Below are 24,677 nucleotides of genomic sequence, written 5' to 3' on the forward strand. Positions count from 1 at the left end.
TTTCCGAACACATTAGAAAAAAATCAAGACATAACCCGCCTCTCGAAGTCGTCATCAGCCTGAGTTGCCGTATTTAGATCATCATTTGTATGATGGATACTCTACCGAGCTGTTAATAGCAAACTTTAAAAGGTTAACAGCTTGTGTTTTTATGGCAAAGCATTAGAGAAAAACTTTCCTCTAAAAGAAACAATCGCTTTAGAGAATGTAAAATGAAGTTTAAAAAAAAAAAAAAAAGGAAGTGAACTCTAAATGAAAGCACTTCTGGAGAAAATTGAAATAGCTTTATAAAGCACTTTCATATCTTCCAGAATGATTAGGTACTATCCAAACTAAAATTAGTGTTGTATCTTCTGTTAAAGTAAATGTGCAGTGTCTAAATTGCAATCCAAAAATCATTCCTCTGTTATTTGCCAGAGCTGAATGAGTAACTTGTCCTACCCAAAAGCTTTAGTCATAGGCTACAGGCTAAACCGAACTTGGTATGGAGCCTTGGTACGGAGATTTTGCTTCTCTAGAGCCTTATTGAGGTGCAGTGATGTGGAGTTTGAACAGCCTAAAATGCAGTAAGTTAGTGGCTATTAATATTATTTTTTTCTTAATCAACAGAAATCAGTTAATGGCTTGTACATCTTAAATTGTAATTGAATGATAGCTCTGAAATCAGCTCGTGCATACAGGTTTTGTAGATGCTTCTTTTGGCACTTCGGTGGATGGAGAATGTCTTTGAATGTGCAAGTTCTTGGTAGCGAATCTTATAATTTCTGTCAAAATAGGAAGCTGTAGTGTCAGCTGTGAATATGATATTTTTCTGGTTGTGTGAGACTGCTAGTAGGGGTTGGAGTTCATAGATAAATGGTATGAGTAAGCAGCTACACACCTCTGTTTTGATAACTGTTAATGAAACACCTTTAGCAAACTTAATGAGGCAAAAATGGGGATGGTGAGGACGTAGATTGACAGTGGCTCTCTCCCATCCTGATCCGTGTCAAGTCCCACTAAGGTCAGGCAGGGTAATTCCAGGAACAGCAGACTTGGGGCAGACCTGCCGCTTGCCCAGTCCGCCCAACATAGCCCAGCAGCAGTTAACGGCACCTGTTTTGGGGGAGAATCGGCTATGACACAACTCGGCGAGATGCTGTCTTGGAAACAACCTCTAGGTCAGAGTGTGGACGTCCTGCTGGAACGCAGGAATCTGTAGGTGTCGGTGCACTGGCATTGACCTGCTTGCTTACTTCCATGTACCACTAACTTGTTCACCTAACCAAGCTGTGACTGAGGGCATCAGCTTTGGCTGGAGGATCTGCTGAGTCTGGCAGCTGAAATCCTCCCTGCAGCAGCCTGCAGGTCTGACCTCAACCACAGCATTTGGGCAATCGGAAGCAGCAGAGCTAGTGTGGATCTAGTGTGGCCTGTCAAATCTTACCTTGACTGTTTTTACTGAATTGCAAAGGTTTTCATGGTAAAAAGCTTTGCAAACTCATGGAATTGAGTATTTTTTTCTTAAATGGTTGACAGCAAACAATATTTCCTGGCAGTTTGATCCAGCCCTGAGTAGCCTGAGACATTGGGGGTGGAGTGGTCAGATTTTACAGCTTATGAAAATGAGTGGGACGTTATATTTCTGGTTTAATAGTTGAATATTTTGTAGTGCCTCATGAAGGTGAGGCAAACTGCCAGCCCTTACCCAGAAAGTCTGTAGTAAATTCTGCTAATGATAGTCCAGACTTCATGACTTTCCTTGAAAACCTTTAAAATGAACTTTGTACGTGACTCAACGGGCTGAATTTCAGACCAGACAGAAAGTGAAGCGAGTGCTGCTGGTTCTGACTGCCCGTAGGGTCCGATCTTGTCCTGACTGCGCAGGGCTGAGGCAGTCGTTAATGTCCATGCGTTGCTGCTCGGTGTCAGGATCCATCGACTTTTCTCTTCACAGAGAAATGGTGATACTTTCCTGTTCTTTTCTTCAGTGCAGACTAAACACTGAACCCTAGAAGAAAGCAAACCACGTATTAATGCGAGCAATAACACTGAGGTGCAGCTGGAAATGTTGCAGACAGGTAGAGCCGCGAGCCCTACAAACAGCTCTACTCTTGTTGCAGCCTCGCTAGATAATCTACTTTCTGGGGTGTCTGGATATAGGTACAGTAAATTTCCTCTGCAGCTCTCCAACAGCATGTGTCCTCTTTATCTCAATGACCTAGTTACTGGAGCCTTTGCTTGAAAGGTGGGTGATTACCGCGTGCTCCAGGAACTTGGGGAATCCCCAAAAGGCATTAGCAAATGCAGAACTCGACCTTTTTAACAAAGGGGTGCTTGGTGTGGCCATCAGATAGCCCCTGGTGGAAGACCTGGGAGGCTCTCCTGTTTGCAGAGCCCATCCTGGGCTGGGTTTTGATTACTTCAGCCAGTTAGTGCTGCTCCACCTTCCTTAGGCCAAACCTCGGAACACCTGGGAGAAGTCAGAGGAGAAGAAAACAATTGCAGAGGTCATGCTGTTTCTTTCTCCCCAAGTTGGCCTTGGATTCTGGCCAGCCTGGGCTTTTTACGTAAAATGCTTGCGTTGTGCTCTCTGTTTGTTTTGTTTTGTTTTTTTTTTTTTCCCTTTTGATGTGATGAACCTTGTGATGGTGTTTTTTTTATGGAAAAGATTAAGTGTGTTCCTAGGAGTAGGCTCTGTCATCTTCAGAATCTCATTGCTGAAGCAGTTTGAAGTCAGTGGAGGATGTCAGATGTTCAAGATTTATGAAAACTCCGCAATTTATTTCCAAAAGTAGGAAATAAGTCAATTTTTTTCCAAGATTCAATATTTATCTCAACTACTGTTCCTAAAGGATTGAATTAACTATCTGAAAACGATTGAGCCTTGCCATTCCTGTGTGAAGAGCTAACACTTCTCTGTGAATTGAGGTGACCTTGACTGTGGCCAGCAGAGGGGTGGAGTGGTGCTTCTTATGGAGGAATTTGCATCAAATTGATCTGCCCAAGGTTTGGAAACTCCTCTTTGGAGGTTTGGCATCAGAAACTGCTGGTGAGACTCCGTGTTGAGCAGGGCAGAAGTAAACTGCAGAGATTTTCAAAAAAGTGCTGGACATGTATGTCTGGATCTAGTTGGGAGGAACCTGCAGCAATGTGTGATGTCCCAGAAAGGAATGCATGGAAATGGCAGTGTGGCTATATCCTAGTGTGTATCCTAAGGACTCCACTTAATCAAATATTTTTTTTAAGTGAGGCTCTTATCCACAGTGTTGCTGTTATCTGGGAAATGGTGACTGGCAGGAGGAGGAGACTGCTCTGGTGGCTGAAGGGCCGGCTTCAAGGGGAAGTTTACAGTGCAAGGGACTGTTTGCAGAGACCATGTATAAATGGATTAACGAGGTGATAATGGGTGCTTGATCTTGCTTAAGCTGGCAAAGTGGCTTTGATTTGATTGTAGGTCATTTTAACCCAATTTCCCACTAACAACATTTCTTGCTAAAATAGTCCTTGCTTTCTAGAGAAGGTCTTTAAAAAGAAAAAAAGGAAAAGGGACGGGAGGAAGAAGCAAGGTGGGATGAAATTGAGTATTGCGTTGCTGTGTAGCTGTGGTGTCCTACAGAGCATCTGTTTCCAGTTGTTTGCAGAGCAGAGCTTCCCACGCTGTTGTGTGGAGCTTCTCCTGGGGTGTTTGAGGAGGGTCTTATGCTGCTCAGCCCTGTGGTGGTCCTTGGGGAAACTGCTGTAAGTGGAAATGGGAACTAGCAGAAGCCTGTAGTGTTTCTGCAGGTTGTCTCACTTGCTCGTCTCTTTGCGGAAGACTGCCAGTTGTAGTTTTTGTTTCCCTTTTTATTTTTTTGAGGCCAAACCTTGTTTTCTTTAATGGTTTTACTTTGTTTCTGTGCAGAGGAAGGTCGGGGCTTGAGCCTTGATACATTTATTATTGATAGCATGCGTTGAAAACACTAGAGGAATGACTAATGGCGTGGTCTGGACTGTAGCAGAGTTTTTTAAGGCTATCTGTTATCAGGCTTAGACCATAGGGGAAGTGCAGCATAGCTAGAGAGGCTAGCTCGGTGGTGAGCTGTTGCTGGAACAAGATCATCTGACCTCCATAGAGCTTCAAAACTAGAGTGACCTTGCAAGGGCTGAATACTAATTCTGATAGGGCTTTTTAGGACTTAATAAATATTGAGCTATAACTGATGAATTCCAATAATAAAAAGTAAATTTGGGGATGGGAGGATGTTCTTATTGAATCAAACTGCTGAATACTTGCATATTGCTTTTCAAAGTGCTGGGAATTCCTTAATCTTTCAAGCTGCTACTTCCTGAGCACCTTTGGTGTCACAAGTGGCAACACGGCACCGTGTGGCACCAAGGCAAAGATAGGAATAGGTGTCAGGAGTCTTTGCAAATTTCATGCTCCCCGTCCTATCACTGTATTTATTACCTCTAAGCATCTGAAAGCCTCTTCACTTGAACTTGCTGTCTTTGTGAGAATTATTTGACAAGGATGAGCTAACTTAAAATTACTAAATGCCACCAAAAAAAGAAGAAACTTCTCATCTTGTTTTTCTTAGTTAATGCAGCTGAGCAAATGGCCCTTCATGTCCAAAGCTTTTGCGTGCAGTGAACGCTGTTTCTTGACACCAAGCAGCAGTTTAAATTCCAGGTTATTTTGTCCTCCACCTAGACTTTGTGCTGTTGTTGGTTTTTGGGTGCATCTGTGACATGAATGGTAGCGACCTCCTGAGTGCCAGTCAGACCAGAAGTTAGTTTTAACTCTTCGCTTTAAATGTCATTCCCAGGCATCCGAAGAGTCCTCGCTACGGGCTTTGGAGAGTCTAATGACAGAGTTTTTCCACAATTGCACAACAAATGAGCGGAAACGTGAGATAGGTGAGTTCCTGCCACTTCAAGAGAGTGGTCCCCTTTGCTTTCTGCTGCCTGCAGACCTCAGCAGAGGTGGCTTGGTTGTGTTAAACAAATACAGCAGATGAAAGCGCTCTCTCTGATTCCAAACTGGCACCTTGACCTCTCCCGTGTCTCTGTGAACTTGAAGTAAAGGCTTACGTAGTTTGGGGTTTGGAGATCCCATGGCAGGTCCTAGACCACTAATATGTCGGTAACTGTCTACTGCTGTGAGCGTGGGGTTTTTGTCACGGGTGGTTAGTTGGTTAAGATGGGAGAAGGATGTTACGTTTTTCTCTGCCTGTACATTGTTGAACTGCACATCCTGGAAAGCCTCCACCTTCTGGATTTGTTCAGCATTAAGAAAGGAAAGCAGAAGACTGTCCTAGTTAATGTGAAATGACAAGTAGGAGTAAACAGTGAGGTTTCATTTTGGCTGGTGTTATTAAATATGTCCTTCTGAAAGCCAGCAGAGATCTTACAGGTGCTCTAGATGAGCTTCTTGCATCTGTGGTTAATGGCCGTAAATAGGCAGTTTTGCTTTTATTCTCAAACTTCTGCCATCTCTACCTGCAGCGCCAAAGGTGTTATCAGCATGAAAGACTTCTCCCAGAAATCCACTAAAATAAAAAATAAGAAACTAGGCAAGTTTGTGGGGTTTTTTTTCCTATTGTGGAGATCTTCTGTTGTGGAAAAGATAAAAGCCTTCAGCCTCCCCCATTTTCCTGCTTAAGTTGCAAGAAAGAAACCAATTAATTAAGGCTTGAATTTGATTAGCCTGTAAAACAGCTCTTGCAGCTTTTCCCTTTGCCACGTTTGGTACGTCGTCACTTGACGCGAGATGACCAAATCCTGTGCCCGAGTGTTCGGAGAGGTTTTTGGTGTGCTGACCCGCGCAAAGTCAATGGCTCTTGGAGCCATTGAATTAAAACAAGGGGGTTTTATAATGCTGTGTGTCATCTGAAGTACTCCTGGTCTTTCACAGTGATCTGGTATCCCAGCGTTTGGCTTTTGTAGATAAAAGGGTAATGCTCGTAATATGATTTTTGTGTGATTTGTTTTAATATTCAGCTATTAGTCTGGTGTCGTAAATACATCAAAACTGTGTTCTAAAATGACAGGCCTGATTTGTTTTCATTAAAGCCTGTTGTTAGATTGCTTTTAATATTTGGAGTGTGATTTTATATTATTTTCCCCCCCACTTCCTCCAGGTTGAGTCATTCCCTGAACATGGGGTTTCTTCTCTGATCAGTGTGTTATTGTGCTATCAGAATACATGGTTACAGATTTGTTTCCAGCTTAAGAATTTTAATATAATTTTTAAATACTTTTTTTCAGAGGAGCTTTTAAATAACTTTGCCCAGCAGATAGGAGCCTGGAGATTCTGCCTCTATTTCCTGTCAAGCACAAGAAATGACTATGTAATGATGTACAGCTTGACGGTGTTTGAGGTAAGACGTGTACTGCTGCCTGCTTGGTGCATTTTCTGTCTGGTGCAGTTTTATAAGGCAATCGATCTTATCCGAAAATGTTTGTCTAAAATGGCAGTCCTAGTAAGTACAGTGATAAAGGATGCTTTTATTGCTCTCTCCTAGCAAGGTTGCTTAATGGCAGGCTAAGAGTAGAAGAATATGAATCTTTGTACACAAACTGAAGAATTAATTTCCTGGCATCTCTAAGTACAAATTACCTACGGTTTCAGAGGCTGCTTGAGTTTTCAGCAGAATGCTTTTAAGAGTATTATTGCTTTTATACTCTTTTTATGGTCAGAAATATTGCATGATTACCTGATACTAGCTACTGCAAACTTTAATTTGAGGCTAAGAGGGAAGACAAAGTTGCTTTTATTTTTCTGGCATCTCATAGTTGTGGTTGATGCTCTTGAACTACATCCCACAAGCTTCTGTGCTAGTTGTAGAGGTAAGGTCTCTTTTAGAAGACCAGATCCCACTCTTTACCTGTTTAGAGAAGAACAAAGTTATGGATAAAAGCCTAAATATTGATTCGTGTATCTACTGGAAGAAAAAAGTGTTCTGTGACCAGCTCTGTCCTATCAACTGATTACTCAGTGACCAGTGCAGTCTTTCCCCAACGATACTCCAGGGCTTGGTCAATGTCACACCTCACCCTGGTCTGTTTGTGGCCTCTGCATCATGTCCTTGGCTGGGTTGGCAGTCCGAGCTCTGCTCCTTAATTGGGGGGTTTTGTATGCTTTGCAGTGGGCCACTTTTTAGATAGAGCAAACAACTCTGTTCTTAAAAGTTGTGTTGTTTTGACAAATTGTCCACATTGTTGTTATTGACTTCTTCATTTAAAATATTCACTTTATTTATCTGGGTTTCATAGGGAGTCTGGATTTGCTCTGCAAAATGAATCTGGTTTGCCTTCCTTTCAAAAATGGTAGTAGTGATACATGGTATGGGAGTTGTGCCCTGCTCTGGGGATGGCTGTCACACAGCAGCAGCCTGCAATAATTAAGCCAATTTTCATGAAGAGGAGAACACGTTTGATTACTGAGCCTCTGCTTCTTGGTGGGAAGAAGTAGTACTGGAAAAATAGTTGGGCCCAGAGTGAAGCAGAACAAAGAAATCCCTGTCCAAGTGTAGAGTGAGAGACATGAGACCACGGCTCAGCTGAGAGATGAGGATCTCCCCGTTGAGGAGTTTGAATTTCCAAAGATAATTGCTGTCGTGCTGTACATTCTACTGGTACTCACAGTAGTCTGCAACTTCATCAGTGTTCAACGGTCTGTGAGTACTGAACGTCAGTAAAAGCGAGTATGTAAGCGCAAGGATCATTCTCAAAACTTCCCGTGTATTTTCTAGAATGTCTAGGAAGTTGACAGTGGATCTGGAATAAAGATCCTCTTGGCCCTCTTCCAGATGAACCATTTTTACTTGCTTTTGAAAAAAAGAACATCTTCCCAAAAACATTTTGCAGGAGGAGAAAGCTGCCACTTGCAGGTCAAATAAGTAGGACAAAACTCAGTGGGCATTAAAGCATGAATTTTAAAGCTAAAGCATCTTCTAGTTTTATTTGGGCTTCTGAAACTTTCCTTCTGGACTTTCCTTGAGGAACTCTCATTTGCTTGGGTCATCATTGTTTTTAAGCAATACTTCTGAGTCTTCTCTGTGAGAAGACCTAAAAAGCAACCTCTTTGAGGAACTTAATGTATAATGTACCTCTGTACAGTGTGTCTGTGTTGTGAATTGGACCTGCTTTGACCATAAATAGACTTCCATTTTCTGCAACAAACCCCTTTGGAGTCTCTCTTGCTTTTGGGTTCTCCAAGCTATATGCCTGCAGATGGGTACAGACAGTAGCAGGCCTCCTCAGTAAGTTCTCCTGAGAGGCTCAGCTCCTAATACTCCAGAGCCCCTAAATGGGATCGTAGCGTGACAGGAAGGCAACGTGCAACTCTGCCCTCTTACGGATCTTCTCCGGCTTTAAGTGGACTAAAAGCTTTCTGTTAAAGTGGTGCCTGTCACTGCAAGGCAGTCACTCCGACAGCGACCTTCCAGCTTAGCTTCAGGAGACCCGGGTGGCATCACTCATCAAAAACTGAACTTGCTTCCCCACTTTTTTTTTTTTCCTGCTTCATACAAGGCTATGCTTCCCCCTTTAAAGGGAAAAATCCAGGTGTCCGGGCTTAAAAGGTAGTGGAAATACTATATATGCATGCCAAGTAGTTCTCATTGGCCCAAAACCAGTTAAAATGGTGACGTGTGTGTTGCTGTCACTTGCCAGTTAATAGAAATGATGGTGCATTCAAAGAGATATTGGTAGCAATTTCTGGGATGTTGAAACGCATCTCTTTGGAAACCCTGATGTTGGAGGGCTTCTGCAAACCCGACACACTTGTGATGGCGTTTTGTGTTTCTGTAAGAGCTCATCCCTATATGCTGTGTGGCTTGTAAGAGACAAGCTCAGGAAGTTTTGTCCAGCAGCTTCTTGGGTTGCCAGAGTACCACATTAGGTAGCAAAGCTTATTCCAAGTTAGTGGTGCAGGGTTTGGCTGCTACTAAGCTGGTCTTGTTCTGCCCCACTTGGTTCGCACACAACTCCACGTGTTGTTAAGGGTGTCAGGGTTGGTACCAGACTGCTGAGCAGTTGAAGCATCTTAAATTTCAGCTCTTTGCCCAGCGAGCCTGTCTCGGAACTCTAACAAAAGAGGAATGTCTTCTGTTTAACCTGCTAATACCTGCATGTTCCCTTATCTACAGGTCTGCGTAAGGGGCGTGAGATGGAGCAGCTCTGCCTGGTGCGCTGTCCCTGCATTATGTGTCCACATTCTCTTGCTGTTTAACTTCAACAAAGCGTGTCTAAGATGAGCTCATTTGAGAGGTCTGTTTCTTTTCCAGAACCTAATCAATAAGATGTGGCTTGGGGTCCCATCTCAAGACAAAATGGAGATCCGCAGCTGCCTGCCCAAGCTCCTGCTAGCTCACCATAAAACTCTGCCTTACTTCATCAGGAACAAACTCTGCAAAGTCATTGTGGATATCGGCCGGCAAGACTGGCCGATGTTCTACCATGACTTTTTCACTAACATCTTGCAGGTAAGTAATTTCTAAAGGGAAAACGTGGTTTCGTTCACGGAGAGACATTATTTTGTGTCTTTGAGTAGTGACTTCCTTTGACAAAGTTTAAGTAGTTACATGAAAAACAAAGTTGCTTCTTAAATTCCTTTTGCTGTTTGATTTTACAAATACCCCATAGCTTCTTTTGCTTCTTTCTAGTGTTACAAGTTTTTTTTTGACAAAGTAACAATACTATGCAACAAGAATCAACTGCGCTCTGAATTTTAAATATTTAGGAGTAGTTGTTGAAAAAGTAGGGGTTGTGGGTTGTTCTTAAAAGAAAAAGGTTAGTGAAACTGTGGATGCATCACTGGATGATTCTCAAAAGTGAAGTTTCTGAATGAGGCTGTTGGAGATTTTTCACCTAAGAGCCAAAGATACCCTAAAATCTTTGGCACCTCATCGTGTAAAGTCACTAGTGGAATGTCGTTGGGGTTTAAGAGGGCTCTTGCAAGAAGACTAGAGTATGTGTTTGGGGATCCTGGCTGAGACAGTGCCATTAGTTCGAATGTTGGTTGTAATTCAGGATCTCTGCAGTGAAGCCTGAGCTGGGCTAACAGCTCGCTGCTGCTGGAGCCTGACTAGGCTAGTGCACACCTCCGCTTTTGGTGCGAGCACTTTGTTTCTGGTTCTCTTAAAATTGTTCATAATTGGCTTAAAGAAGCTAAGTGTAAACCAGAGTGCTGCACAGTCTCCTTCTGCTGCCATAATTACATGATTTGAATGCAGCTATGCCCACAGACAAGCCACAAGGCAGTTATTTAAAAAAAAAAAAAAAAAAAAAAAAAAAAATGAAGTCCCTGAGTGTTGGGAGTTAAGACAAATGGATCTGGTATTAATTGTAAAGTTTTAAAAAAAAATGCTAACTTGGCATACAGAGCTTGTCACTAACCGGTGTAATCTCTTTTCAGATAGCAGCTTTCTGCAATCTTGTAACGCAGCATGCTGCAATTTTTTCCTGAATTGTCAGTTTGACAATCAGTACTTGGAGACAACTGTGTTCACTTACAGCTTTGGCTTCCTTTTCAGCTGGATCTGCAATTGAATTTCAAATTGTTTTGCTGGTTATCTTAAGTGATTGCAAAGCCCACTTTGGCTATCTATTTTTCCTTAAGCCTCTCCTTGTGAACTCTGCTTCAGAGGGAAATATACCCATAAATTAATTTGTATAGCAGACACCTTCCAAAAATGTTCAGAAAAAATGGAAGAGAAACACTAATACTGAACTTCAAGATCTCAAAATAGAAGTAGTGTAGGGCAGGAGCAGAATGACTTGCTTTTAGAGTTGCAGGCGACTCCTCTCTCAAGACTTTCTGAGATAATTTGAAGCAACTGTTTGATTCTTTAGCATAAACTTGTATCCCATTAGTCTTAAGTAATCTCTAAAACTTTTACTGAACCATTGGCGGTGTGGAGAAGAAAAATGACTTTGGCTATTGTATTGTCATTATCCAAACCCAATAATTTACGTAGAAAGTGCTGCTTCTTTAGAGGTATGAAATTTGTTTAACGTTACTGAATTGCCAGTGCACGGTATTGCTAAAATTCCTGGTATTGTCAGAAAATATTCTGAGAGGAGATGTTAAGTCTCTTTGCAACTTATTAACAAGTTGTGTATTTCATTTAATTTTCTTTTTTAGCTCTCTGCTCCTATACCATTGTGTTTCCTTTCTGAAAGCCCATGTACATCTAGACTAAGACCTTTTAGATGAGTTTTTTCCCCTCACATATTTCACCAAACTATACAGCCTTCTCAGTGTTAACTCAGCATGTCTTGGTTTGGTGGGTCAAGGAGATTAGGCCCGAGGTCAGCCTGTGTTACAAAATTTATGACTTCAAGGATTACTTGCAGTAATTGTGATGGGCTTTAGGCTTTTTCTCCCAGAGGGAGTAGCGCATAAATTGTGTTGGATGTTCCAGGTCAACAGAGAAGAGCAGCATTGAATTTCAGCTGAAAATAAAACTTTGTCCCACTTGGCTGTGTCTTTAATGTCCCAGTGGCTAACAAAGGCAAAAATCATTGCTTTCTCTGGTCCTATCCCTGTGCATTCTGTCTGTGGTGGGTCACTCTTTTTAGGGTAGATTTGATTTCTAGTATGGGGTGCGATGCAGATTCAAGGAGAGATCGTATCCCTTAGCTGTGTTCCTGTGTCATCTGATGTTGGCTCCAGTTCTTTGTATGGGAAGGGATGGGAAGCTGCTTGGCTGACAGTGCAGGCTTCTGACCTGAGCGCGGTGGCTGACATGTTACGTGGTGAAACCGCTGGTGCTGAGGCAACTCTGAGAAGCGATGATGTCAGAAGGCAGTAAACAGAGGAACCAAACTGTTACTGGTAAACATGCTGGAACCGAGAACGTGTGCAATGGCATTATGAAAGCTCTCTTGAAAGCCCAGGGATTCCCATGGTACTTGAACTGTTGCAATTGTTGTAGATTAATGTCTCAGGAAATCGAATGTTTGCAATTCTCTTCCCTCAACATGCGCCGTTGCAGACTGTGGGAACTGATACTCCCTCGGTCTCGAGGCACTTGTAAACTGCTAACAGGGTTCCTCACCCCGTCTTGGTCAGCTGATAGCTTTGCAGAATGTTACCATCACGTGTTGCGTTTGTGTGTTTTCTTCTCAGCTCATTCAGTCTCCTGTGACCACTCCTCTGGGACTGATCATGTTGAAAACCACTTCAGAAGAACTAGCATGTCCACGAGAAGATCTTAGCGTAGCCCGAAAAGAAGAGCTACGCAAGCTGCTCCTAGACCAAGTGCAAACAGTGCTTGGGCTTCTCACAGGTATGAGTTACTGCCCTTGGAGCGTTGAAACAAATGTCCTCGTTCACCATCCCTAACATGCCAGCAAGCTTGCACATTCTGGGTTCAGGGAAGGAACGTGTAGGTGATGTAGTAACTGCTTCTGCAGTTTAAACACTCAACTTCACACTTAACATTTGGGTCAGCTTACTATGAAACAGGCTGCTTGTGTAGCAGAGCAGCTGTATAGCTACGTACGCCCCTCTCTTTGTGAAGAGGGATTGGGATTGTCTGTATCAGCACTTGATAATTCCTTTACGCTCGTGAAGAGAAGACAATGTTCCTTGTCAAAGCACTAAAGATGTGTTCTACTGAAGTTCTCTTGCAGTTTCCAGTGTGTTTGTTAGATCGATCTGTCTTTTAGCAAGCTGTTCTGAAAAATATCTCTTTGGCCAGGTATTTTGGAGAGCATCTGGGACAAGCACAGTGTTACTGCTGCCACTCCACCACCATCCCCAACTTCAGGAGAAAGTGGTAAGGATGGCTAAAGCTGCAAGATGATATTTCCGTGTACTTAAGCTTGCAATATCAGGCATAGATTCCTTCCTTTACCATCTAACCTCTTGTAATAACCCTTTTCTAGAGTGTTTCATAGGCCAACGAATCTCTGGTCAGAAAGACAAACCTTCCATGAAGCAGCAATTTGCGCTGCAGGGCATGCCCCACTGAAAATGCCACCTCACTGACAAGTGCACATCTAGCTCGTGTCCTCGGGTGGCAGAAAGCTTTCTGAAGTGTCAGTGCAAAATGCTCGAACGTCAGCAAGTTGGTGGTGTCCTCTTTGAGTTTCAGCTGTAAGCACACCAAAAGGCAGAGTGGAGCAAAACTCAAGCCTGAACTAAAAAAATAAATAAAATAAAAGGTGCCTAGGACTTTGTGTATATATATTGTGAAAGTTTGCTTTTTACCTATTCCTGTTAGTCTTTTGCATTGGTGTGTGATCTGATCTGAACTCATTTACTTACATATGTCTTCAAAATAAGAGAAGATGTTTTGATGTCCTTGTACTTGGTGCACATTTCGCTTATCCTGTTAAGGCTAAATAGGAGATAGATGTATAGTGTCACCCCAGGCGTAACGCTGATCTTGATGACTACCAGTTTCTCTTGTGCCTTGATGTAACATGGGTCGTTATTGCATTCAGCTCACCCGACCATTGTCCCAGCAGATTGTTGTGTCTTTGCTCCTGGTTCTTGGAAAACAAAGCAAGAAGTAATACCGTGATGCAGTGAGATCAGTGTGGTGTCTGATCTCAGCTCTGCTTCTGACAAAGAAAAAGAAAGGGCTTAGGGTCTGGAAACATGTAATACCTGGTTGTGCCCAGGGAGAAGATGAAATGCTTGTGGATCTGATATTTCTTCCTCCAGGGTTGTACTGATACCGAGTTGTGCTCGGTGCAGTGTGTCCTGTGAGTTAACGCAGTTGTATCAGGTACCTTTGTCTCGCTTGTCTTTTAGACCGTAAACAGTTAATTGAGAGCTGCAGATCACTTCCTTATGGCCAGATTGCTCTAGTCAGCTTAAGACAGCTGCCTGTGATAAGCTTTTGTTAGTGGTTTGGTTAGTGTTAAAACTTTCCCGTTTGAGTTGGAGCAGAATTTCAAGTGCTTCTTTCCTGTAGAAGAGCTTAAGACACTTTTATATTTATATACAAAACATAAACTTAAATGGGAAGAAATATTTCCTTGGTTTTAGGAGGGGGCGTGAATTTTGCTGTAGCTAGTGAAAGTTTTGGAAAAAAAAATATTAACAGAAAAGAACAAAACCCCTTGGCAAGAGTGAACGTGCTGCTTGGAAAAGGCAGGCATGCCAGCTTCACCGACCCTGGCAGCAAGAGCCGCGGTACTTTGGTGTGACGTTGAGTAAGATTGCGATCTTCTACGGTAAAAAGCTGATTTATGTTGATATCAACTGTTGGTAGCAAGTGCCTCAGTCGCCAAGAACGATGCTGTGTTTGTACAAAACGGCCCGAGTTGCTCGGTGAGCCCGGGGGCACACCAGGCGCTGGTTAGTGCGGACACATCCAAGGCCATGCCTGCAGGAGGGGGTACTGCACTGTGAACAGCAGGCTCCAGAATTATCTTGGAAAAAACTAACACTGGTTTGTTCTGAGGTGCTAGTAACTTAAACTGATACAGCCCAGAAAATCTCTGGTTTGTTGTGTAGAGTTATAATAGAAAATAACCAGTGGAACAAATCCTGGGCTGATTGTCAGTGGAAGCCTGTTTGAGAGATCCTCTCGGTTCCTTGGTGAATCACTGGATGGTGCTTGTGCTGAGGCAGCTTTTCATTCCCCTCGTGACTTTAGATCGTACTTCTCAAAGTGAAAGTACACTGCTTTTCTGTACTGTGTCTGTCCTTTCTCCCCTTTCAGGGAAAACAAACAAACAGACTTCTTACACAGCATATTTTCAAGATAATTGCTAGTAATTAAGGCTACACTGACAGTTCCTTTAGAAGTTCAGGCATAATTTCATTGGGTCCTGCCTGTACAAACTTGATTATTTGGAACTTTATCATTTTTTTCCTTGTGCTCTGCCTTAATGACTCTCTCCATGTTAAAACTGGTTGGACTTCAAGTTCTTGAAGTCCGAAAGGAAGAGCACTGAGTGCTTCCCTCTTGACCTTCCCTACTCACTTTCTCTGTTTTGTGAAGAACACTTTTCTTTACTTTATTTGTTACCAAATGTCCCTTGGGTCACTCTTTGGCGGTAGGATCTGTTGAAAGACTCTGTGGAGTAGGAGCACTGGTGCAGCTGCTAACAAGGAGAACCTACGGGCTGAAAGCCGGACACAGAGTTGGTAGCAGTGAGTGGCAGTTGTGGCACTGCACATCTGCTGGTCTTTATTTGCAGGCAGAGGTGAATGCATGATTGGAAGGTGAACTATGGCACAAACATGGGTTTAGTGAAACTCTGCTGTTAAGTTCTGCACCGGAGATGATGTTTGTTTCTCTGTCCTCACAATTTGAAGTCTGTAAGCTGACCAAATCTTTTTACCCGCACACTGTTATATTTGAGTCTTATTCATGCAGCAAAGTATTCCTGTTTGCTGGTGACACTTAAACTTTTTTGTTGCTTAGATGAGGCCACCACCTTTTTCTCTTTACATTCAGGTGGAATTAAAGGTGTTCTGAAAGGCAAAACAGGCTTTGGGGTCCCTATAAATGTTTAATATCTTCCGTCAGAGCCGAAATCTCTTTAGGAGCTTGGAAAACCTGTGCTTCATTTTTTTGCATAGAGAAGCAGAGTGAAATGGTTACTTGCAAGTCTTGCAGAGTTTTTAAATAGCACTCGAAGGCAACATTAAACTCTTCTCTTAGAGCACTTAAAGAAACTATCGTAGTGTCCTGTGTTGGGAAACATTTACGTTATTGCATCAGTATAGAATTTACTCGGCAATAATCTCTCAGCCTCCAAATGTTGTCTTGGCACGATTTGTAGCTCTTTACTTGATGAATCCCTTCCTTAGGCGTATTCACTCACGTATGCTAAAAAAATGAGTATCAGAAATGTTTGCTGCGGCTTGCTTCTGTGGAACTAACATGATCCCAGCCCCTCCCTGAGAGTTTTCTCCTTGTGCATGAATGCAGTTGATCCTGTAAATTTATTGCCTGTTTGCCAAGACACAAAAAGTGACTTAAATTGCTGAAGCTCAGAGTTTAAGGGATTTTAACTGGGTGCAAAGCACTTGGACCAACCGCTGTGAGTTACAGGGACCTAATGTACAGTTTCTGGTGTTGATGGATTAAAAGATGAGACTCTTTGATCCTCATTGATTTTTGTGCAGTTTGCTGGACTGGACGTTTGAAAGAAGCACATCTGCTTCTGTGAAAGCACAACACGGGCAGCTCTCGTGGTGCAGTATATGTGTAGTTATGACCGCTACCATGGGGGCTGCTTTAATACTGAGATGGAGTGGCAGGGTTGCCTAATTCAGCTGAAGTAGCATGATGCCTTAAACTCCTGGAGTGGAGGAAAAAGAAACAACCATAAGGTATGGCAGGGAGTTATGAATTTAGCAGTGTTAGACATCGATCTTGATGAAAAATGGAGGCTTGGGAGGAATCTGTTCATCACAGATGCTTTTGAGTACTTTGGAATAGCTCAGTAAATCATACCTGTTATTAGTGTGTTGGATCATTGCACTTTTGGGGAAAAAAATCACTCTGTTTTTCTGGGGAGAACTTGAAATTCTGTAATGTAGCAAGTGCCTGTGGATTTCTAAAGGTGAAGAGATTATTTGTACTCAAGGTAGAGAAGCGTATTGAATAACCTGGGGAAGGTGAATAGGTTTTCAGCATGTGGTCTGTGGAAGCCTGTGAGTTAGTGAGCAGCTTGTGTGGGGAAGGGCAGCCCAGCTGGGGGTGTCTGCTTGGATTTCCATAAAGCTTTCAACAAGGCTTCTTACTAAAAGGTTTTTGAGAAAGCAAAGGCCATCAGGGATGAGGGAGTCTCTGAATTGCTGATTGATTGGTTAGAAGGTAGGAGATAAAAGTAGAAATGGTCCCCTCTTGGCATGAGGGGGGAGGTCACCTGTGGAATACTGCTTGGGACTGTGCTCATGGACGTACTTGTTAGAGACCTGGGAAAAAGGCCGGTAAAGAGACAAGGAGGCTTGCTGGCAGCACCGAGACTGTCAGAATGGGGAGAAAGGAGGTGTGACTGAAGACCTGCAGGAAGATATTGAATGTCTCTGGGCAAATGGAAGGTGAAACACAATGCAGATAAGCATAACCTGCCTTTGGGCAGGGAGAGGAATACTTATCTCATGCCAAATCATGGGCTTCAAACTCGCCTGCAACATGCAGGATTAACTCCTGAGCATTACACCAGCTCATTCTACAAAAATTTCAGATCGGTAGCAGTAAAAAATAAATATCTGCTATGGTGCTGTGTGGAATTAAGGTTCAACTACATCTTGAATAGTGGCTGCAGTTCTGGTCTTCCTCTATCAATAGGTGTAGAGTAGAAATTAAAGCTTTGTAGAAGAGCAGTAAAGATGATTGAGGGTATTGAATGGCTTCCACGTAAGTCACTAGAAAAAGTAGCGCTCTTCATTCTCTCGAAGAAATTGAGAGTGAGGAGCTGCAACAGAAACCTGTTGAGTGACATGTAGAAGGTGGATAGAAGGAGGTTATTTCTTTTCTCTGGTAGGAGGTAGGAAATGAAACTAGCAGCTGACATGTCCCAAACAAAAACCATTGTTACACAATGTGCAGTTAAGCTGTGGAACTCTGTCACTGGATGCCGCGAATACTAAGTTTACATGGCTTCAGTTGGAGACTGGACAGTCACTGAAGGTAAATCCTGAGGCTGTGCACAGTTCTTCAAACCCCACCTGGCTCAGGAAACCTTTGTAATGTGAGAGGTTGGAGGCTGGGGAATGGGATCTGTGCCAGCCATGGGGTTTTGGTCACTAAGAAAAGGTACCCTGCTAAGTAGGCTTTTTGGTCTGACACAGAACATCTGCTCTTGCATCATCCACAAGCAGAAAGAACTCTGTCACGGTTCAGCGTAACACAGATGTGCCAGAGAACTTGTGCAAGCTTGCATCAAGGATGCTTGGCCTTGTGAAGGGAGTGAATTTTGTAATAAATTCCTAAAATACACCCTGTGGCACTGCTGTTTTCTAAAACGCTGTGGGAGCATGCTTCCCAGTAAGGCTAGAAGGGCCGTGTGAAGCTGCTGCTTAAACATTTGCTGGTTTGATCAGCTGCTCTGATCTGACGTGAGATCTGAACAAAACTTCAGAAAATTCTCAAATACAAAAATCGCTAGTTCATCTCAGACAAACCTTTGTAGCTAATGTGCTGAATGCCAGAGGCTCTGATGGCTTTTGCTTTATAGCCAGGGCTGGCAGTTTCAGCGTGTGAAGGTAATTGCCCCGATCTCTAATGCAGATGTGTGCTTTGTTTCCTAGGTGACCTGTTAAGTAGCCTGTTGCAGAGTCCCAGTGCGGCCAAATTATTGAACCAGCCAATCCCCATCCTTGATACAGAAAGTGAATATATATGTTCCCTGGCACTGGAGTGCCTGGCACACCTCTTCAGCTGGATCCCTTTGTCTACTAGTATCACCCCATCACTCCTCACCACCATTTTCCACTTCGCTCGCTTTGGCTGCGACACCCGTGTTCGAAAGATGTCTTCGGTCAACGGCAGCAGCCAGAACTCCATGTTGGGACAGGAGCGTGGCCGACTTGGCGTCTTGGCTATGTCGTGCATCAATGAACTGATGTCTAAGAACTGCGTGCCTATGGAGTTTGAAGAGTACTTGCTACGGATGTTCCAGCAGACTTTCTACCTCCTGCAGAAGATTACCAAGGAGAACAACGCCCATACGGTGAAGAGCCGGCTAGAGGAACTGGATGAAAGGTAAGAGCAACCAAACAGCTGAGTAGCTGTGCTAGGGCCTCTTGCTTTCTGAAGGACTGTCTGTATTATTTTGCGGTCATGCATGGTGTGTCTAATCACCTTTTTTTCAGAGTACTGTGCTGGGGGAGACAGGGAGAAAGGTAGGTGCCCACAGGTAAGGCTCTGGTAAGGGGCTGAGTTTGCTAAGGGACCGTGGTGGCACAGGTTTGTATTCTTTCCTGTCCTCTTCCTCCCCTTTCCCCCGTTCGTTACTGTTTGACTGCAGGTCTGAGGTGGCACAAGAGCTGAACCTGCCCTTCATTCAGTTGTAACAGAAAACAGAAGAGGCTCAGTGAGGTAAAGGCATTGCAGTATTCCCTTTCCTGGTCGGTATCTGCCTTCTCTGCTTAAACTCAAACGTACAAAGAGTGGGTAGATATTCTGGGAGTCATGACTTGAAAGAAAATAGAAGTAGTTTCCTACCCTTCATTGAGATCTGACGATTTCTGACTGCTTTTTTGTTTTGACTTTCTTAAACGCCACTGAAAGATGGCTTGGGGGGCTCCATTCACAGCAGCAGTGAACGGCTCCACCACAGAGGCTGTCTGGCACGCCTCGCTGGCGGCAGCAGGGAGGCGGCAGCAGCTCAGGAGGCTGCGTAGCATCATTTTCCAGAAAGTTACTATCATCCTTGTTGCCTAAAACAGCTTGACGCTTTCATATTGGATATTCATACTTGTAGGAGAGAAAGTGAGACTTGTCTTGCTGTTGTGTTGAGCGGTTGAATCCACGTGTTGGCAGGGTGGTGGAAGAGGTGATGACTTGACGCTGCCTCTCGTTGCAGGCCTGCTGTCATGGGAAGGCTGGCAGACTGGCGCTGACACTGGCAGATAGGTTGCAACTGTGTGAATGTGCTCAGTATCTTGCTACGGATACATGATGGTGGAAATAAGTTACTGCTGTCTAAAATTTCTGTTCCCCGATGCAGCAGCAAGGCTTTTGAGCTTTTGGGTTTTTGTTGTTTGTTTTTTTTTAATATACACCCAAGAGGAAAAACAAATTTAGGAAAAAAACTGTGGGCCCAGTTTGTAGAGATGACTTGCATGTTTCTTCTGTAAAATTCCCTTTTTCCGTATCTTTAGATACATGAATAACTTTGGGATGGTAAATCTAGATTAATCATGACTTCTGTTCACCAGTGAATTCTACTTGCTCATTTTTTTTACTAACTTGCTCCAACTTCGGTATCACTCGCTTCTTAGAAAGAAGACGTGTAGAGTTCTGCCACCTTTGCACACAAGCTACGTGCGCAGAGAGCCAAGAGTTACGCTCTGGATTTCAGAAAAGCTCTTCTGGAAACCCCTAATCCCTTGTTTAACTTTCTTTTATGGAAAAGATCAATCAGCCCTCAGTGGCAAGGCTGTGGGAGGTCTGTAGCTGTGTTGGCCCTCACAGAGATGGTGTTGCCATATCGTTATGTTCTGCTGCTTAGATGTGTTATCCACAGAGACTGTTGGTATCTGTAATTGTGAGACCCCTCTTTATTTATTGCTAAGGTCTGAAACAGGGACGTAACTAAGATGTTCTGGAGGCTGGAAAAGCCTAGTTGGCTTCTGGAGGAGCAGAGCTTTCTCTGAGCTGACTCTGTCCTCTCTGTGCAAAAGGATGCGAGGATTTTCCTTTTGTCACTTATGGGCATCACTATACTTTTATGTCCAAAACTAAAGAAGTTACCCTATGACAAATGTCATCTTGCCTTGGGCTAACAAAATCCTGAACAAAATCGGCACTGAAGAAATTGTCTTCAGAACCTGCTCACCCTGAGTCCATTCCTCCCCTTCCTGTTGTGGTGCTGGTTATTTTTGTTCTGTTACAAAATCAGTGTGTCTTGAACAGTCGGTGCTGCCAAACTAGTCCAGAAAAAGAGTAAGCTTAAAGTGTCTTTTGCTTTATTTGTGTTTGGCTTTAACATGAAGATCCCAAAATATGTGAAATGGCTAGGGAGGATTCGAGCAATGGCTTGGTGGTTACTGCAGAAGGGGCTTTGGGGCTGGCAGAGCGAGCGGCCAAGAATTTCACTGGTCTCAGACCAGAGCCTCTTTAGAAAATAAAAATGAAAAGAATGAAGGAGGTGTTTGGGTCTTGACTCTCTTTTTTTGCTAGCTATACTTTTGAAGCATTTGGTCCGTGATCAGGTATGTTTAGTGATCTCTTGTCAGGTAGGTAGTGCCAAATAAAAAGGAAATTAATCTTTTGGCCTGTTCAAAGTATTATGTGGTTTTGTAGGCTTACAATGACCAGCAGTGCTGCGGCTTTTTTGTTAGCTGGCAATCTGTCTGGTCTTGAGTGAGTTTTCGTTAGAAAGAGTGAGGTCCCACCCAAAAGAAACCGTTTACAGAAGGGAAGAGCAAGGCGGTACAGTAAAACCAGCCTGTTCATGCATGCCTGAAAATTTGCTAAGCCTAACTTTTTATTTAAAAGAAAAACTTGAAGTACTCTTGCACTTTAGAGCTCTTGCCATACGGACAGGATGGACTTCTCCACGCGCAGCCTTGCCATGGGGTTGCTGGTGCTCTTGCTGTTCGTGTATGATGCCGCGATGCGTAGGTCCCGTGTGCTGATGGAGTGTTTTAACTCTTTTCTGTAAAGATAGATATGGAGACGATTTCCAGCCTTGATGAAGCCCGTGTTGTGCAGGGTGTGTTCTTATTCCCCAAGAAAAGCTTACCCCACTGTGATCTTTGTATTTTTTCCCCAGCTGCATCCTCAGGAACCCTCAGTGCTTGCACCGCGGTCGTGCTCTTGCTGGACTCCCTGAAACTTTGGTAGCAGGCTTGTTTTTGGACCTTCACTTTGTACAGTCCCAAACATTGAGTTAGTCCTATGTTTTGGAGGAAGATTTGTTTTTATAGTTGAATTCAGCCACAAAAGCCAGGGCTCAGTTCAGAAACTTTGGGATAGGTCTGCACTGCAGAAACCGTCCTTTCCAGTTCTCAGCTCCATGGCTCTCCCCCTACCTTGTGTAAATTTAACACGTGCCTTGCTAACTCCTGCATTAACTTCTTGCTTCCAGCTGAATTCCCCAGTGGTACAGTTTATTTCACTAATCCTATCTACATCAGTAAGATGACCCTTGCTATTAAATTCTTTCTCTAGGGTGGGGGGTGGGGATTGTGCTTATTTGCAGGCCTGGTTGAACTCAATTATATTTATCTGAATATTAAAGTTGCTTTTGACTAGACTGTCTTTTCTGCTGTTTCAGGTATTAATGGAATGAAGGGTTGCCCGTCCTGTAGGTAATTGTTGCAGGGCTTTATATTTTAATTGTTCTGCTGGCTGTTAATTGTAACTTTCTTTTTAATGAAAGGATTTTGAGTGAATTTTATCACTATTTCAATGAAATTGCTTTCCGTGGTGGCATCCTTCATGTTTTTTCAGTTGTGTTTTCTCCTTTCCCTTGTAGCTACATTGAGAAGTTTACGGATTTTCTCCGTCTCTTTGTGAGCGTCCACCTACGAAGAATTGAGTCCTACTCCCAGTTCCCCGTGGTTGAATTTCTGGCACTGTTGTTCAAATACACTTTCCATCAGGTACAGCCCTGTGACATCATTTTTTCCCCAGTCTGTTCCGTTGTCTTCTACAACAGGACTAGCTTGTTTTTCCCCAGAGAAGTTGATACCTAAAGTTAAGCCAGAGAAAAGCAATTAACTTGTCTTACTGGTGCTTCTTCAGTAGCGCTGGGAACTTGGAAATGGCTTAATGTGCTCTTGGATTTAGTTGGAGATAGGGGTCACACGGAGTTACCTTGCAAGAACAACTTAACTGGTGGTGTAACTTCTTGCTTTTGCTTCTGCTTTTCTGGTTTTTTGCTAGTCTTTGGAATGGACAATGTTGTCTGGAAAAGTCTCTCTGCTTGCTTGTTTCTGTTTGGGGATGCTTTTCTTTCTCCTGAATCTACTGCTTTTGCTGTATCTGAGGCTTTCCTTGTAGCTTTTAGGTTTAATATTAAAAAAAACAAACCCAAACCGTGTGGCTTTTGGTACGTGTTAGCTTGCTGTAGAAGCTCTCACAATGCAGCTCAGCTCTGTTGACCCCCCATGTGAATACCGACGAGGAAGCAGACTTAGAACATGCTAGAAGCCGATGCAGCAAGCCATGAGATGGACTAATGCCAAGACCAGCCTTGTAATTGCTGGGTTCCCACCCATGTGCAAAAACTCCTGCTCATCTTTTGACAGCTATAAATCTCTCCAGTGACCTAGAAATTTTTCAATAAAGACGTTCTTCCCCTGGATTGAAGTACACACTAACTTGTATTTTCATTGTGTGAAGTCAGTCTTGCCGTAGCTCGTGATATTCACTGTGGATTTTGGTGTGTTTCAGCCTACCCATGAAGGTTACTTTTCTTGCTTAGACATCTGGACACTCTTCTTGGACTACCTGACTAGCAAAATTAAAAGCCGTCTGGCAGACAAAGAAGCAGTACTCAACAGGTAAGTGGTGGGGAAGCTGTCGGGGTATGACAGCTGCAAAGAGACTTCATGGGCACCATGGAAGGGCTGGGACATAGGCTATTGCTTACTCCAGCTTCACGTGTGGTTTAGTCCTTCCTTTTTCTAAAATCATGAAGTATGAAAACAGTAAACTTCACTGTTTCACACTCATTCAAGAGAGTTCAGACTGAGCAAGTTAGGGTGGAAAAATAGTCACGTGCGTATGTTGTGTGTGAACGTAGGAGCCGGAGAAAGAAAGCTTTGCAGTCTAAAATAGAGCTGTGACACATTTAGCAAATTTTAGAGCGCCTATTAGCACATGTTAGAGGAGGACACCACAGAGTAAGTTGCCTAGTGAGTGTTTACCCAGCTCATACAACTAATTAATGAATTAGGAAAAAAATTTTTGTTTGAATAGGATTTTAAAATTCCTGTTTAAATGGAGGATGTGTTTCTGAGAAATAGGATGTTTGGCAGTTAAAAGGTCCACTTGCTTACCTGTGATGCTAGTTGTGTGCATCAATTGCAATAGTGGTTGTCAGCCCTTCCTTTGTAGGTGCTGTGTCCTGAAATGGGTGGCTCTCTTTTGATAACAGTCCCTGTGCTGCCATTTTTTAAATCTGGTGAATATACTGATATCTTGTTCAAGTTTTGGAGGCTTGAAAGTGCCATGGCTTCTGCCACGTTATGTTCTGCTAAGTGCAGAAGGAAGCTCTTTCCCTTGAGCACACTAAATAAAGTGGTTGGCTTTTGAAAGACAGCCTGGCATCAAAACCACGAAGAGCAAATGTGGAACTAGCTTACCCCAGCCAGCTCTCTTCCTTTCAGCCTGGGAACTGTGGTTTTTTTAATTTCTCAAGTAGTAGGTGTTTGCATTTGAACTTTTGTTATAATTTGTTCCTAATTTCCTGCTCTCTGCCTAATGCTGTTGAACTCTGCCTGGGTGTTGTGCTCGTCTTCATCTGGCTAATGTGCCTGTCATGTGTGTTATCTTTGGGTCGAGCAGTTTGTTACGGAGCAAAGTAAGACAAACAATAGCTGTCCCTAGGAGATATGTCTGACTGTAAAACAAATAAAACAAGCATATCAGTGGTTGAAGCTTGTGCTGTTTTGTCAGAACTACCTGTCCCTAGTGACAACTTCGACAGCTACAGCTTCCTGTATGCTCTGTAAACGCTGCAACTTGACAGGCTGGGAGTGGTTACACCACAGGAGCACAGATGAAGTTTCCTGTTCTGTGGTTTGTAAACTTTGCATTTTGGACACAATACAACTTCTACTACTGGATAAGTTGCCAAATACAGAGTTACGTCATCTGATTAGAGAAAAGATGGTAATTCAGCCACCTTGCGCGGAGAGCTTTCAGCTGCTTAGCTAATGACACAGCTGACTAGTCGGATGCTTGGGTTGCATCATGCTCTGCATCTGTTAGTGTATGCTCGTGCCTAATTTTCCAACCTGATCTCACCTCGAAAAGAACATGACTTTTTGCATTGGACCCCAGCTGTTTTGAGAAAAGACGTTTTTAAAACGAACAAGCAAACCAAACTCCCTG

At 43.2% G+C, this 24,677-nt stretch overlaps 1 protein-coding gene across 1 annotated transcript in view; it reads left to right on the forward strand.

Annotated features, from left to right (window-relative positions):
- Positions 1-4,787: 4,787 nt before the first annotated feature.
- XPO6 (exportin 6) overlaps positions 4,788-24,677 on the forward strand; it is a 39,255-nt gene continuing 19,365 nt past the window's right edge. The window contains exons 1-8 of the mRNA XM_009959045.2: positions 4,788-4,878; positions 6,229-6,341; positions 9,252-9,449; positions 12,098-12,257; positions 12,672-12,749; positions 18,197-18,650; positions 22,093-22,219; positions 23,013-23,122. Of these exons, the coding sequence (XP_009957347.1) occupies positions 4,827-4,878; positions 6,229-6,341; positions 9,252-9,449; positions 12,098-12,257; positions 12,672-12,749; positions 18,197-18,650; positions 22,093-22,219; positions 23,013-23,122 (1,292 nt within the window). The 5' untranslated portion in view covers positions 4,788-4,826. The remainder of the gene's footprint in view (positions 4,879-6,228; positions 6,342-9,251; positions 9,450-12,097; positions 12,258-12,671; positions 12,750-18,196; positions 18,651-22,092; positions 22,220-23,012; positions 23,123-24,677) is intronic.

Source organism: Leptosomus discolor, chromosome 14, assembly GCF_034619465.1.
Source record: "Leptosomus discolor isolate bLepDis1 chromosome 14, bLepDis1.hap2, whole genome shotgun sequence".
Taxonomy (NCBI): Eukaryota; Metazoa; Chordata; class Aves; order Leptosomiformes; family Leptosomidae; genus Leptosomus; species Leptosomus discolor.